General features: G+C 43.7%; 1 protein-coding gene across 1 annotated transcript in view; it reads left to right on the forward strand.

The window, feature by feature from the left end:
• LOC116705503 (carbonic anhydrase-related protein 10) overlaps positions 1-13,719 on the forward strand; it is a 205,151-nt gene that overhangs the window by 190,655 nt on the left and 777 nt on the right. Inside the window, exons 6-9 of the mRNA XM_032541706.1 lie at positions 5,472-5,544; positions 11,277-11,431; positions 11,634-11,808; positions 13,446-13,719. The exon at positions 13,446-13,719 is cut by the window's right edge and continues 777 nt beyond it. Of these exons, the coding sequence (XP_032397597.1) occupies positions 5,472-5,544; positions 11,277-11,431; positions 11,634-11,808; positions 13,446-13,468 (426 nt within the window). The 3' untranslated portion in view covers positions 13,469-13,719. The remainder of the gene's footprint in view (positions 1-5,471; positions 5,545-11,276; positions 11,432-11,633; positions 11,809-13,445) is intronic.

Here is a 13,719-nt window from a genome sequence, read left to right on the forward strand (position 1 = left end):
CCCCTTTTAACCAACAGAAGAGTGTCAGAGGACTATGAAAGGAGCTAGGCTTTGGAGTGGAGTGCTGCCGGTGTGGTTGGCGGATCCGACAGCCTGAGGAAACAGCCGCTCTGCACTGCTGTTGGGCTCAGCTGCCAAAGAAATCATATCATAAATGACACTTACCATGTGTGCTATTTAGAAATCTATTTATTTCCTCTTAAAAGTGCCACACATACTACGAACTCAGGTGATTTGGGATATATAAGTCCTGTTCATATTCGAACCGAGCCAAGGCTTGAAGTGACACTAAACTCATCCAGATGAATCATCAGTACAAAATATTAGAGATCTGTTAGAAAATAGCAGGTTGTTGGAGTTCTGATTTTAGCCTCTGGCTGGCTTTGTCTCTGAACTTTGAGCCATGTTAAAAAATGTATGATTTATTAGAGGTAAAGGTGAAATAAGAGACTCACAGTTTTCTATGTTAGGGTACATTGGCCTTATCCTTAAAAGAAAACAATCAAATTGGAATTTACAGCTAAAACAAGAAATCAGCAACTTTTTCTACTTTACAACTCCGAGTTGTAGGTTCCGGAAGCATATTCCCCAGTTTTCATTCCTTTTTATTTTCATTCCTGATTTATTTTGCTGATAGCCTCAATGTCCAGAAACGCTGGAGACATCTGGTCCTACCAGACTCTGGTCCTTTAGCCCGGTCCTACCAGGCTCTTTTACATTAGCCTGGTCCTACCAGACTCTGGTCCATCAGCCTGGTCCTACCAGACTCTGGTCCATTAGCCTGGTCCTACAAGACTCTGGTCCATTAGCCTGGTCCTACCAGACTCTGGTCCATTAGCCGGTCCTACCAGACTCTGGTCCATTAGCCCGGTCCTACAAAATCTGGTCCATTAGCCAGGTCCTAGACAGAATCTGGTCCATCAGCCTGGTCCTGCCAGACTCTGGTCCACTAGCCTGGTCCTACCAGACTCTGGTCCATTAGCGTGGTCCTACAAAAATCTGGTCCATTAGCCAGGTCCTAGACAGAATCTGGTCCATCAGCCTGGTCCTGCCAGACTCTGGTCCACTAGCCTGGTCCTACCAGACTCTGGTCCATTAGCGTGGTCCTACCAGACTCTGCTCCATTAGCCTGGTCCTACCAGACTCTGGTCCATGTCATTAGTCCAGAGAGTCTGGCCACTCTCCATTGACAAGTGTTAACTTTCTTGAAGGCGAGTCCTCTGTTGAAGTTTAAAACTATTGGATCTGAAATCGTTCTTCCAATTTAGGCTTACCAATTTGGAATCTTCACTTCAACTACAGCCAATAGTTTTTGACCCATGTCATGTTGTGTGCGTTTTGGATTTAAATAGACACTGTCCAATACAGCTTTAAGATTAAAGAGTCCTTCATTATACCCAAAAGGGGGCTGACTCATTTAACAGTACTCTGTTGATCCCTTTTGTTAAGCTTCCTATAAATACTCTAGTACAACATTCTCTAAAATACATTGCAGCTGTGAGTATTTAGAAGCAGTGAAGTCCAGGAAAGACAATTTTGTTAATGCCCATGTGTAAAAAAAAAAAGAAAAAAAAAAAAGGGAAAAAAAGGAGATTTAAAAAAACAATCACCTGCCACCCACACATCGTCCCAACTGTACTCCAACTGGCTTTCTGCTAATGTCTCTCCTGCTGTCCTAGCGTGTTTCAGCAGGTCAGACACTTCAGTAGTAGCATGGAGCAGATGGGTGCTAATTAGCCACATCTTTCTTTCAGCAGAAGCTCGTTTTTGTCACTTTTTCAAGGCCTTGTCAGATTTCCCATCCCGTTGCTGTGACTGAGAATGCCAGGAAGGGCCTTTATTCTAGGCGTGGAGTTGTGAGGCACCATAAAGGACATAAAGGACAGCAGTGGGTAAACTGCAGATATGTGGGGACGCACCAATTCAATTATTTTTTTTGTATTGTGTCAAATCATAACATACATTATCCTAGGACACTTATAGGTCTAGACCACACACTAACAATAAACACTATAATTTTAAGAGACCCAACAAGAGCAAGCATTTGTTACGACAGTGGCAGTGAAAACCTTCCTTTAAACAGGCAGAAGCCTCGGACGGACCCTTAGTCTGACCCTGGCGGCCATCTGCCACTGGGACACGGAGACACTGATACAGATAAACAGAACTAGGATCCATAATAATTATAGCAGTTGGTATGATGAACATTGGCATTTTTAGTAACAATGAAGATAATACAGCTGTGACTATAATTAATAGTAGTAGCAGTGCAGGGTGCAGGTAGAGTAGGACCACAGCAGCAGCTGCAGCCAGTTAATAATGAGCATTACTGGGACATGAATGGAAGAAAGAGAGGAGCTCAGTGTGGGAAAGGAAGTCCCCCGGCAGTGTAAAACTCACTGATTCGCTCGATTGTCAATTGATCTAACAGCAAGAAATGTGTCCGATAAACATTATGGTGCTAAGTCTGTACTTTTCATTTTCAATCCTGGAATAGAGGGAACAGAAGGACTGAATCCCCTCAGGTGCTTTTCTAGGAAAACGATTGAAATGAGAGAGACGGAAAGTAGGAAAAGCAGTGGGCAGCATGAGTGGCTGGTAAAGGCATAATGTCTGCCTGAAGATAACAGGAAACAGGTCAGCGACTAAGTCATTTCACTCGCAATGCTGGGAGGGGGAGGACGAGCACATCTCTTTTTAATCACTTCGCCCAAAGACATCTCGACAATTAGAGTTGTGAAGTCCATCGAGCATGAATGAGGGATAGATGGAGTGGAGAGGAAAGCCGGATGAAGGGCACGGGGTGGGGGGGACAGGAAGTGTGAGGTGCTCCCTTCAGCCATTAGCAAGCATGTCTCAGAATTGGGAGAGAGAAGTGAAGCGGAGTAGGAGTGGAGTTAAGAATTAAAAGTGTCTCTTGACCTTTGGGAGCAGTAAGTCTCTGTGGTCTTTGACAGAGATCACCAAATCGTCATGGTGACAAAGGTTTTTTTTCCAGGCATTTTTTGGCCTTTAATTGGTAGGACAGTTCTAGACAGGAAACGGGGAGACTGAGGGGGAAGACATGCAGCGAAGGGCCGCAGGTCAGAATCAAACCCTGGGCCATTGCGGTAAGGACTGAGCCTTGGAACATGGGGCGCACGGGTAAAGGTTTGACAAGAAATATTCTGTGTATTTTTACCAAGCCCAGTATCTGAGGAGGTAAGCCCAGGAAGGTAATGCAGGAAGTAGTTTGCCCTTCATGTAGCGAGGTGTGCAGGTCAGGGTGCTGGATGGCCGAGGATCTGAAAATCGAAAGTGGGCCCAAATTTGTGTCCCGTCTCTAACCTGTGATTAACCTTCACGATCTTTCCCAAAGCTGGACCATGGGCTAACCAGGCCCCTGGTCATTTACTTGCCTCAGCCGCAGTTTTCCCCAATTCATGTGCAGATATTGTGGAAAGCATCAACGTTACCAGTCCAACTTTGTGTGATGGAGTACTGCTGATTGGCATCAATTAGACATACTGCAATTGTCTAGGTGAAAGCAGGCTGCAAATGTTTTTGTTTGTTTGTCATTAGCAGGCTATGTTTCCATGGCAACTAATGGTATATCCACAAAATACACAGCTCCCAACCAATTACACTATAGAGCTGCTCATATGCTGTTGTGCTTCTTCCATTGTCTCTACCCCCGTTCTACCAATTAGCTGCACACTTACTGTAGGTGTGCGCTCTGTAGCAGCCTTGGCGCCCTAATACCACTGCTGTTGGAAAGAAAAATCATCTTAATGCTTATCTGCTGTTCTTCTAAGCCTCCCCTGTCGTACAACTGGTTACAGGCATGCAGGAAAGCATCTGTACATCTGTGAGCCAGATGGCTGATTCCAAGAGTCACTGTGGAACATCAATTTAGTTTAGTTACTTACTCCTCTTTGTAAACACTCTGTTATCAACTAACATCAACACTTATGTGGAGGGCTTGGCAATATGGCTAAAATCAATATTACAACACAAATAAGAATATATCTAAGAATATATCTCAGTGTGATGTATGCATAAACCACTTAATCAGATATCCCTCCCTTGAGTGTTTTCTGCCACTGAACGTAACTGACGTAGAATCTCTGTTTCCCTTTAGAAATTAGTAGTATGTAAATGTTGTTTCTAGAAGACATAGGTGAATGAAATGAAATGAAACAAAACCAACCAACAATTCAGGTTCTTGACAACATGGGAGATGTGCAAATGTAGACACAGCTGCAGAGTGAGAACAATACAGGCGCCTGACTAGGATCAGTTGTCAAAAACAGTTCAGCAACACAAGGCAGTCCGAAGAGCCAGCAATACAGCACTAATGAACATCTGGCTTTTTAGGGGCGGGGGAAACATAAAAAACATATTTATCCTGATTATTTTTAAAATCATTTATTTTCCATCAATATTAATTTAATTACAAATGATTCTCCTGAATATGTTGTCGTTTATACGGTATAGCCAAGCAGAGAAAACACAAGTCATGTTCTTCTTTAATAATGAACTAAATGTCAGACTGACTGACATAGGATGTGCATTCTTCTCAGAAAACTATCAGTTTTTAGAAATGTTACATGATATGTTGTCTCTGGAAGTGTATTATTCAACTTTTCTTTTTGTTAAAGAAGAAAACCACAATGCTCAATACTATCGAATCCCAATACTTGAAAAAAATTCCAATGTATTGCCTTACTCACAGTATCAAAATATTCGTGGCCCATGTATCGTGAAACGTATCGTATCGCCAGATTCTTGCCGATACACAGCCATAATCGTGATGGAATCAAATCGGGACAAAAGCATATCTACCCAGCCCTATTGGTTTCTATATTGCGGGATGAATGGGAAAACACGGGACAAACGTGGACGAGGGGAAAGAAAGGGAGGCAAGTCAAAGCTGTTTATCCAAATCTATGAGTAAAACATAACACTGTTTTATTCGTAGTATGTCAAAATTGTTTAAGATGCAACCAATGTGCAACTGCTCTGGTGGGATGGATGAGGCAGAATATAGCTGTGGACTGAAGGATAACATGTTGCTGGGTCACATTCAGCTCTGATAGAATACAACTTGTTTCCATTATAAAGTAATGTTAGGACAAGAATGCCATGTATTTGCTATTTAAGAAGATAGATTATGTTTTGTCATAGCGGCAGTGTGTGTCTCGGAGCTGTTTTTAATGGTTTCTTGAAAACAGTGGGAGCCTTTATTTTCCAGAAGGCAAAGCAGCAGTGCAAGAGAGTGTAGGCGCATCTGACAGTGCAAAATACATCAGCGGGGTTAGACATTTCATGGGCATTAAAGGTGTCATAAAGAAAAATACACTTACATTATCCTTTTTAAAACTGTAACTCAGTACAATTCATTTAAACTTGAGATGAAAATTCATGACATGATCAGCTCATGTTTTAAATGTTACCCCTTTTTTCCTCTCTCTTTCTCTCTTTTAATCCAGATTGCAGAGGCATCAAACTCATTCCTGAATCGAATGCTGAACAGAGACACCATCACAAGAATAACATATAAAAGTAAGTGCCCATATGCTGCAATCATTATGTTAAAACATCTGTACTTATGAACCTTGAAACACTGATTAACGTATACTGTTTTAGTTAGGCTACTGTTGCTCGACCGTTCAAGCTTTCCGGTTCCGCCTGGCATGGCACAGTTTACGGAGCGTACAGATTTACCACTTCAAATACTTTGTATGAACATTGTATCAGCTGTAGATAGCTAGCTTATTGAGCTTACCTTAGCTTCATGAGTCATTTTGGAAAATGACTAGGGGGGGACCATCATATATCAGGGGGGCAGGTGCCACCCCGAGAACCCCTGCTAGCCCCACCCTTGCTCAACAAATTACATTACTGCGATAGAGCCTGACATCCCTCCCCTCCCACTATCTCTGTCATTGGTTTAAAGTAATACAACCAAGCTGGAGATTATATTTTAATATATATAATAGATAGGCGGTGTGGCCAGATCATACTCCAGCGCTGACACAGGTCTGGCAATGCAAGACTAGCAAATGGTCAAATTGCAATTTCTGACATTACTTTTTTGATCTCTATACGCATAATGAATTCATCTCAACCAAAGTGCTAAGTGAAGGGATGCTGCAGGATGGGGATGGGGATTGGAACTCTAGATAGCTGGAGGAGGCTGTTGGTGAGGCAGAGGTTCTCCGGAGGTTTCCCTCCGCCAGCCTGCCATGCTGGAGAGAAGCATCGGCACACACATCTCCCAGGGCTAGTTTGAAAAAAGAGACAAATAATTGGATTAATGGGGGCTGGATAAACAAACTGACCCCTTGTGACTGGGAGGAGTCTCCAAGCCAACAGAGGGAAGAAGGAGGGCGGGGGGGGGGGGGGGGGTCCTCCGGGTCCTGAAGCTGGAGAGGAGCATGAATTATGACAGCTGTCAAAACTCGGATACACTGTCTCACACACATGCACGCACAGTCACATGCTTCGGGTTTTTTATGGGGATTTTCTCATATTACGCATATCTGCTTATTAGTTTTCTTTTGATTCATACTGTTTGATTCATGCAGTATTTAAAAGTGATCCAAAGCACATCTGAATTAGGATTAAAGCTGAAGTGGTCCACCACAGTGACCTTATTATGATCGGCAGTCCATTTATCAACAGATGACAAGTTACTGAGCGCGTGTTACTGCAGTGTGAAGGGGGGGGGGGGGGGGGGGGGGGAGCTGCGGTCTGTCTAATTAGCGTCCTGACAGCGAGACAGTTTGGATAAAAGAGGTTTTGTGCTGCAACACCAACAGCTTGTCATTCACAGAACACAAAATGAAATGGCAAATACAAAGTGGGAAAAATGAGTTTTGAAAAGTGAGCTAAGTGCTTGATGTGTTTACAGCCCGCACGCACACACACACACTCACAAATATCCCACATGGATGTATAACTGCACCTTTGATGTCTTAATAGGATGTAAAGTGTCCAAAATCTCAGTTAACCACTCATTATGTCTTAAACTTCAAGTGTTTATTATGTAGGGAATAGTGAGTCCTGCAGGCTCTTAGAGACAGATCATTTAGGCAGTCATATGTTTTTTAAATGCACCCAAGAATATAGTATATATGAAATCTTTAAGTGACAATTTGCCACCTTTAATTTGGATACCCAATCATGCTGATGGAATATGTAGTTGATTGAAGAAATGAATTCCCAGCAAGTTCTCGTGCTCAGAGAGCCATGGCAGACATGCCTAAATGTGCCAGGATGTGTTGCATGTGATCGCCGAGTTCTTTTAGTTGTTAAAGAAGGAGATGCACAGCCAACTTAGTAATAAAAAACTGACATTTATGAAATTATAGTGCAAACAGAAAGACAATGAGGTGTGGTTGTCCTGTATCTGTCCTGCTTCCTTTACAAATCTGCAGGGACCAATCCAAGTAGCTAGGATTTTGGCTGGTCTTGGTTGTATTTCCCATGTTTATCTTCAGGATCCTAAAGAAGGTCTCCAGCATACCTCTGTCCAGGTAGGGAGTAAAACCTTCATGCACAATGGCTGTCATCTTGGACAGTATCCAACAAAAACTGCCCACGCAGACATTTACTGCAGCAGAATGATTCAGTGTCTGTTGGCGGCAGTGGGCGATTTGATCGAAGGTCCCACCAGTCGGTGCTCAGGTTGTGGAGGCTTCCCTCTGTCCCTCTCTGGCTGAATAAGGCTGAATAAGTCAACACTGTTGATGAAAACGTTGCAGGTTTCAACACAAGAGAAGAGAACAAGGAAGTTTGTAGGGCTGTCCCCTCTTAGTCGATTAGTCAACTAATCTGTGGTTTTCTATTGGTCGACTAAGATTTCTTTAGTTGATAAGTCCTTTTTTATGCTTAGTCATGCTTAATTAGTCATTTCCAAGAAACTTCGCACATTTCTGGTGAGCACAAGATTTAAAGTGGTGGTTTTGCAGGATTAATTGTGTAGAAACTCAGTTTTACAGATGGTTAATTAAATACATTTATCTTGTGCTTTTCTAGTCTCAAGCACATCTCAAAGCGCGCAGCTTTGTCGATTAAATCAACTAATCAATTAGTCGACAAAATCATGCGTTAGTCAACTAAGAATTTCTTTAGTCTAGGACAGCACTAGAAGCTTATGAACACCATTGCGCCCCCAGCTAGCAAAGCTGAAGGTAACACTGGAGTTCTTCTGGACACCAGTGACATAACTGGAGGATCAAAGTAGAGCAGACTGTGCAACTGAGCCCCAGAGACACAGAGAACATAGAAAAGAACTGCAGGCTTTTTTCACACACAACGTACACCAGATTAGTCTCGCTTTGCCACACATTCCTCTACAGCACCGGACAGAGTCATGGTGCCTCTGCTAAATAGTCTCAGGAAGGAAGTTGTTTTGGTGGAACATGTGTACGTTTAGAAGTAGTTTTAGTCGATTTTAGTTTAACTCTGATTGGACAGATAGTCTAGCTAGCTGTCTGGATGTACACTGCAGAGACCTGAGGACCAGGTAACCATAGTCCCAGATTGGACGGATATCTAGCTAGCTGTTGGATTTACCGCAGAGACTGAGGACCAGGTAACATAGTCCTCAGATTGGACGGATAGTCTAGCTAGCTGTCTGGATTTACCCTGCAGAGACCTGAGGACCAGGTTAACACTAGTCCTCAGATTGGACGGATAGTCTAGCTAGCTGTCTGGATTTTACCCTGCAGAGACTGAGGAACAGGGAACCATAGTCCTCAGATTGGAGGATAGGCTAGCTAGCTGTCTGGATTTACCGCAGAGACCTGAGACCAGGTAACCATAGTCCTCAGATTGGACAGATAGTCTAGCTAGCTGTTGGATTTACCCTGCAGAGATTGAGGACCAGGTAACCATAGTCCTCAGATTGGACAGATAGTCTAGCTAGCTGTCTGGATTACCCTGCAGAGATCTGAGGACCAGGTAACCATAGTCCTCAGATTGGACAGATAGTCTAGCTAGCTGCTGGATTTACCCTGCAGAGATCTGGGACCAGGTAACCATAGTCCTCAGATTGGACAGATAGTCTAGCTAGCTGTCTGGATTACCTGCCGAGACCTGAGGACAAGGGAACCATAGTCCTCAGATTGGACAGATAGTTAGCTAGCTGTCTGGATTTACCCTGCAGAGATCTGAGGACAGGTAACCATAGTCCTCAGATTGGACAGATGTCTAGCTAGCTGTCTGGATTTACCCTGCAGAGATCTGAGGACCAGGTAACCATAGTCCTCAGATTGGACAGATAGTCTAGCTAGCTGTCTGGATTTACCTGCAGAGATCTGAGGACAGGTAACCAAGTCCTCAGATTGGACAGAGCTAGCTAGCTGTCGGATTTACCCTCAGAGACTGAGGACAAGGTAACCATAGTCCTCAGAATCATCTGCAGGTTAGAAACCAATACAGAGACAGAGGACGGGGACGGGATCCAGTGAAATGAGTGAAATCCTGTGGAATTTCAACCTTCTCTGTGCCCAAGGACGCTGTACAGTGTAGACATACATTAAAAACAGCAAAAAATACTGTACACAAAATCAACAGAAAAGGCACAGCAACAGACATTCGAGTGGAATAGGCAGTTTTAAACAGATGTGTTTTGAGTTGTGACTTGAAATGGGGGAGGGGATGAATCGATGTTTCTAAGTTGGGGGGGTAATGAGTTCCAGAGACTGAGCCGCTGAATGCTCTGCTCCCCCATGGTGTTGAGACCAAATTGTTCTAGTTTTAACCTATTTATTGCAGTTCTTGTTTGTTTTTTATCACTAATGCACCTTCAGTTGGGCAATCACAATTTCAAATAATAACAATGTATCCAAGGTGAAAAAGGATGTCCATGATGATGTGATGGACCTACAGAGAATTATCAGCTGAACCTGCAGCTCCCCATGACTTCACAGAGCTTTATTTTGACTTTCAGTTAATTAACTGTTCAGCCCACAACTGGGATGTTCTTTGGTTTACTCTAACTGCTCTCACAGCGCTGTTTCCGCCGCAGCAGGCAGCGGTTTTCAGTGAAACAGCTGTAAAAAGCTAGTGTCCTCTACTTGCTCAGCAGCAAACCGCAGACAGCCAGTCAGAGACATGCAGGGGATCACAGCGGGACTAAAGAGACAGAGATTTCCTTCAGGAGTTGGTAGACATAAAGGTGCCCTGCCACACAAACCCATTCTTACTTGCAATTTTGAAATCTGTGAGGTCCCTATGTGTGTGTGGGTGTGTGTGTGTGTGTGTGTGTGTGTGTGTGTGGTGTGGTGTGGTGTGTGTGTGTGGTGTGTGTGTGTGTGTGTGTGTGTGTGTGTTGTGGTGTGTGTGTGTGTTATGTGGTGAATGTGAAGATGAACTGCTCATCCTCTGTAGCTCTAGAGACTGAAAAGACATAAGAGGAGAAATCAGACCAATCACAACAGTTGTCAGTCTGATGTCATGTTGTCTCATTACTGTTCATGAGCTGGGTGAAGGATGGTGGTAGCCAGGCTCTCATTGGCTAGCTGCCAATTAGAGTCCAGCAGCTTAGTTGGTTGAATATTAATGAGAACTGGCCCAAATGGAGCAATGGCAGGACTTCAGACAATGCCACAAAGTCATGAGCTACGGGGGTGGGGGGCACCTTTAAAAATATAAAATTCCTGCTTCTTTACTTAATTTACGGGTTTCGTAGAATTACAGTAGTGCTGTGTGGACATAAGTGATGGTTTGGAGTAATTTCACTCTTGGGTCCTTTGCACCATGACCTGAAGCCCTACACCCCCCCAGAAGCTTTTTTCACCTGGGGCTAACACTTGGCGAGTTAGCGCTATCAGCTGGTTAGGTTGGTGCAGGTGCTATTGGAAACAAGTGTGTATCTCGTGAATTACCCCACTAATAATGCCTGAAATGATTGAACTTCTACAGTAGTACAAATAGGTTATGTACTCATGAAATGATGGATTGGGAAGTTTGTAAGTAGAACAGGAGTTTAGTTAAATAACACTTGCCTGCTGGCTTCTGCTCTCTGCTGCTAGCTCAGACGTCTACAAATTACACCGAAAAGAAATAAAACAACAACAAAAAAGTCGGAGGGGTCACAAGATGGTTAGAGAAAGCATTCCGGTATTTTCTCTCATTTCTTTTCTCAAGTGAAATATGAGGAAAAGGACAAATGACTCAAAATAATAATTGGAGTAATCTGATAACAAATACACTTTGTTCTTTTCCTTTCTTGTCTTGCAATTCACAACTTTGGTACAAACTACAGTATCCTTCTTGTTTTGCAGATGATGCGTACCTGCTGACCGGCCTCAACATAGAGGAGATTTACCCCGAGACAAGTAGTTTCATCACATACGAAGGCTCAATGACCATCCCTCCGTGCTTTGAGACCGCCACGTGGATCCTGATGAACAAGCCGGTGTACCTCACACGCATGCAGGTGAGCCTCAGCCGCCACGCCAGAGCTGGACCACCAACCCAAACCTCACTGGGGGTTGTTGTTCTGCCATTTTTTCTCATCCTCCATACAGTCCCATCTGGGTGGGAAAAATGCAGTGGATCCCAATGCCGAGCTCATATTCCCATGATGCTTTGGCCTACTTTTAACAGCTTCTATCTCTCTCTCTGTGTCTTTATCCTAGATGCACTCCTTGCGGCTGTTGAGCCAGAACCAGCCGTCTCAGATCTTCCTGAGCATGAGCGACAACGTTCGCCCAGTTCAGCCGTTGAACAACCGCTGCATCCGCACCAATATCAACTTCAGCATGCAGGGCAAAGACTGCCCCAACAACAGGGCTCAGAAGCTCCAGTACCGAGGTAGAAGCTGAATCCGCCAACTTCGACATCTCTACTTTCATGTGTACTTATAATTGATTTAAAAATGATATGTTGGCTCTCACTCTGGAGCTAAAACTAGTGAGATGTCTCACTCTGTAGCTGAAACAGAGACTTAAACACACAGGGTGAAAACAGGATCTGCAGTAATGTGCGGTACAACAAAGATAAGGTGTTTTTTGAAAATGAACCCATGTAAACCTTTTCTGGTACAACCTCAAAATACAATTATGAGAATATGGGCCCTTTAAACAGTTCATAGTGTTTAAAACCTTTTTTTAGCGACTACTGTATTACTGTAACCTTAGGGGACTAGCCAGTTAAAATAAATGGAAAGACCTGCGTTTTTGACAGACAATGCAGTGACATAGCGCTGCATGAATTAGCCAGCTGCTAGCGGACATTTAGCAGGCAGCTTAATCCCGACAAATTACCACAGTGAATTTCGAATATTCGGATACAGCCCTAGATATACCTGATGTAATTGCTTTTAGATTCCACATCCACATGAATTAAAATAAATTAACATCAGAATTGAGTGCCGAGCTGCTTCTTAGCTGATGGTTGAGATCATGCAGGCCGCAGATTGATGTGCTAAAGAGAAGGAGGGAAGAAAAGAGGCAGCAGTAAGTCAGAACACCTGTTTGGCCCTGACTGACAGATAACTGCCACCTGGGAGCTGCTGCTGCCTTCTGTCATCTCTCCTCCTCGGCTTCAGACAATATATCTGCTGCACAGAATGTTGAATTTTAATGTTGAATGTAGCCTCTTCCCTGCTATTCATTGTGTAATTTACTTCTTACTTGATTTGCTCAAGATTGTACTGCTCCGTGGCCGACACACACCATCATTGTCTTTCTGTCTGTATCTCTCTCTCATTATTTCTCTGTTCTGCTCTACTCTACCCACTCCCCCTAGAAAGATGAAATTCTCATTCTGTGCAGCATTTGTGGGGGAGATTTCAGCCCTCCCCCCCCACCTCAGACCCTCGTGATCCTGAAACAAATGCACTCACCAGAGACCCTCAGAGAGCCAAACACAAAGGCAGAGCTGCTTTTTTACTGTCCAGAGATGGAAAGACCTTCAAGAGAAAGTGTGGAGTTGGTGGGGGGGGGGAGGTCTCATTAAAAGGGAAAAATGTCTCTTTGGTGATAAGTGTAAGGACAACCTTAGCAACCTTACCCCCCCCCCCCCCCCCCCCCCCCCACCCCACAGGCAATCATCAAGGCATATGAATGGGAAATCAGGGATGTTTCCAAACTAACCATGTGTGTTTACTTTTATATTTTCAACACCTGATGAAAGGAAATATGTTTATGATAACAATCCCTTCTCTCACATAATAACAGCGAATCATATTTAAAAAAAATCTAATTACAATGTGTACTTGTGGGTATAATTTTCTGTCAGGGCTGTCACTCAGAACATAATGGCACCACACACACACACACACACACACACAGACACACACAGCCAAGCACATTCACTCGAGTGCCATTCCTTTTGAATTGTATGCTATTGCTAAAGATTAAATATGGTGTAGGGGTAGGGTGGGGGTGAATAATGCCGCTGCGAATATGAATAAGTATTCTCACTCCTGTCCTTCTCCTCTCTTCCAGTGAACGAGTGGTTGCTAAAGTAGCCTCCCTTGGATGAGCGTTGGAGATGGAGAGCGTTGGAGATGGAGAGCGGGACGAGGCGATGGGGAGAAGGGAAGGATGTAGGAAGAAAAGATGTGAAACATCTCATCTAAGATTACTTCATGGCATTGTATAAAGACAACACCGGACATTATACGAATTAATGAACTTTGTATTACGGGCAAAGAGACTCTTCTTTTCATACATTGAGAACCGTTTGAACCCTCGATCCAACACATGCTATTAAGCCCCC

This window comes from Etheostoma spectabile, chromosome 17 (assembly GCF_008692095.1).
Source record: "Etheostoma spectabile isolate EspeVRDwgs_2016 chromosome 17, UIUC_Espe_1.0, whole genome shotgun sequence".
Classification (NCBI taxonomy): Eukaryota; Metazoa; Chordata; class Actinopteri; order Perciformes; family Percidae; genus Etheostoma; species Etheostoma spectabile.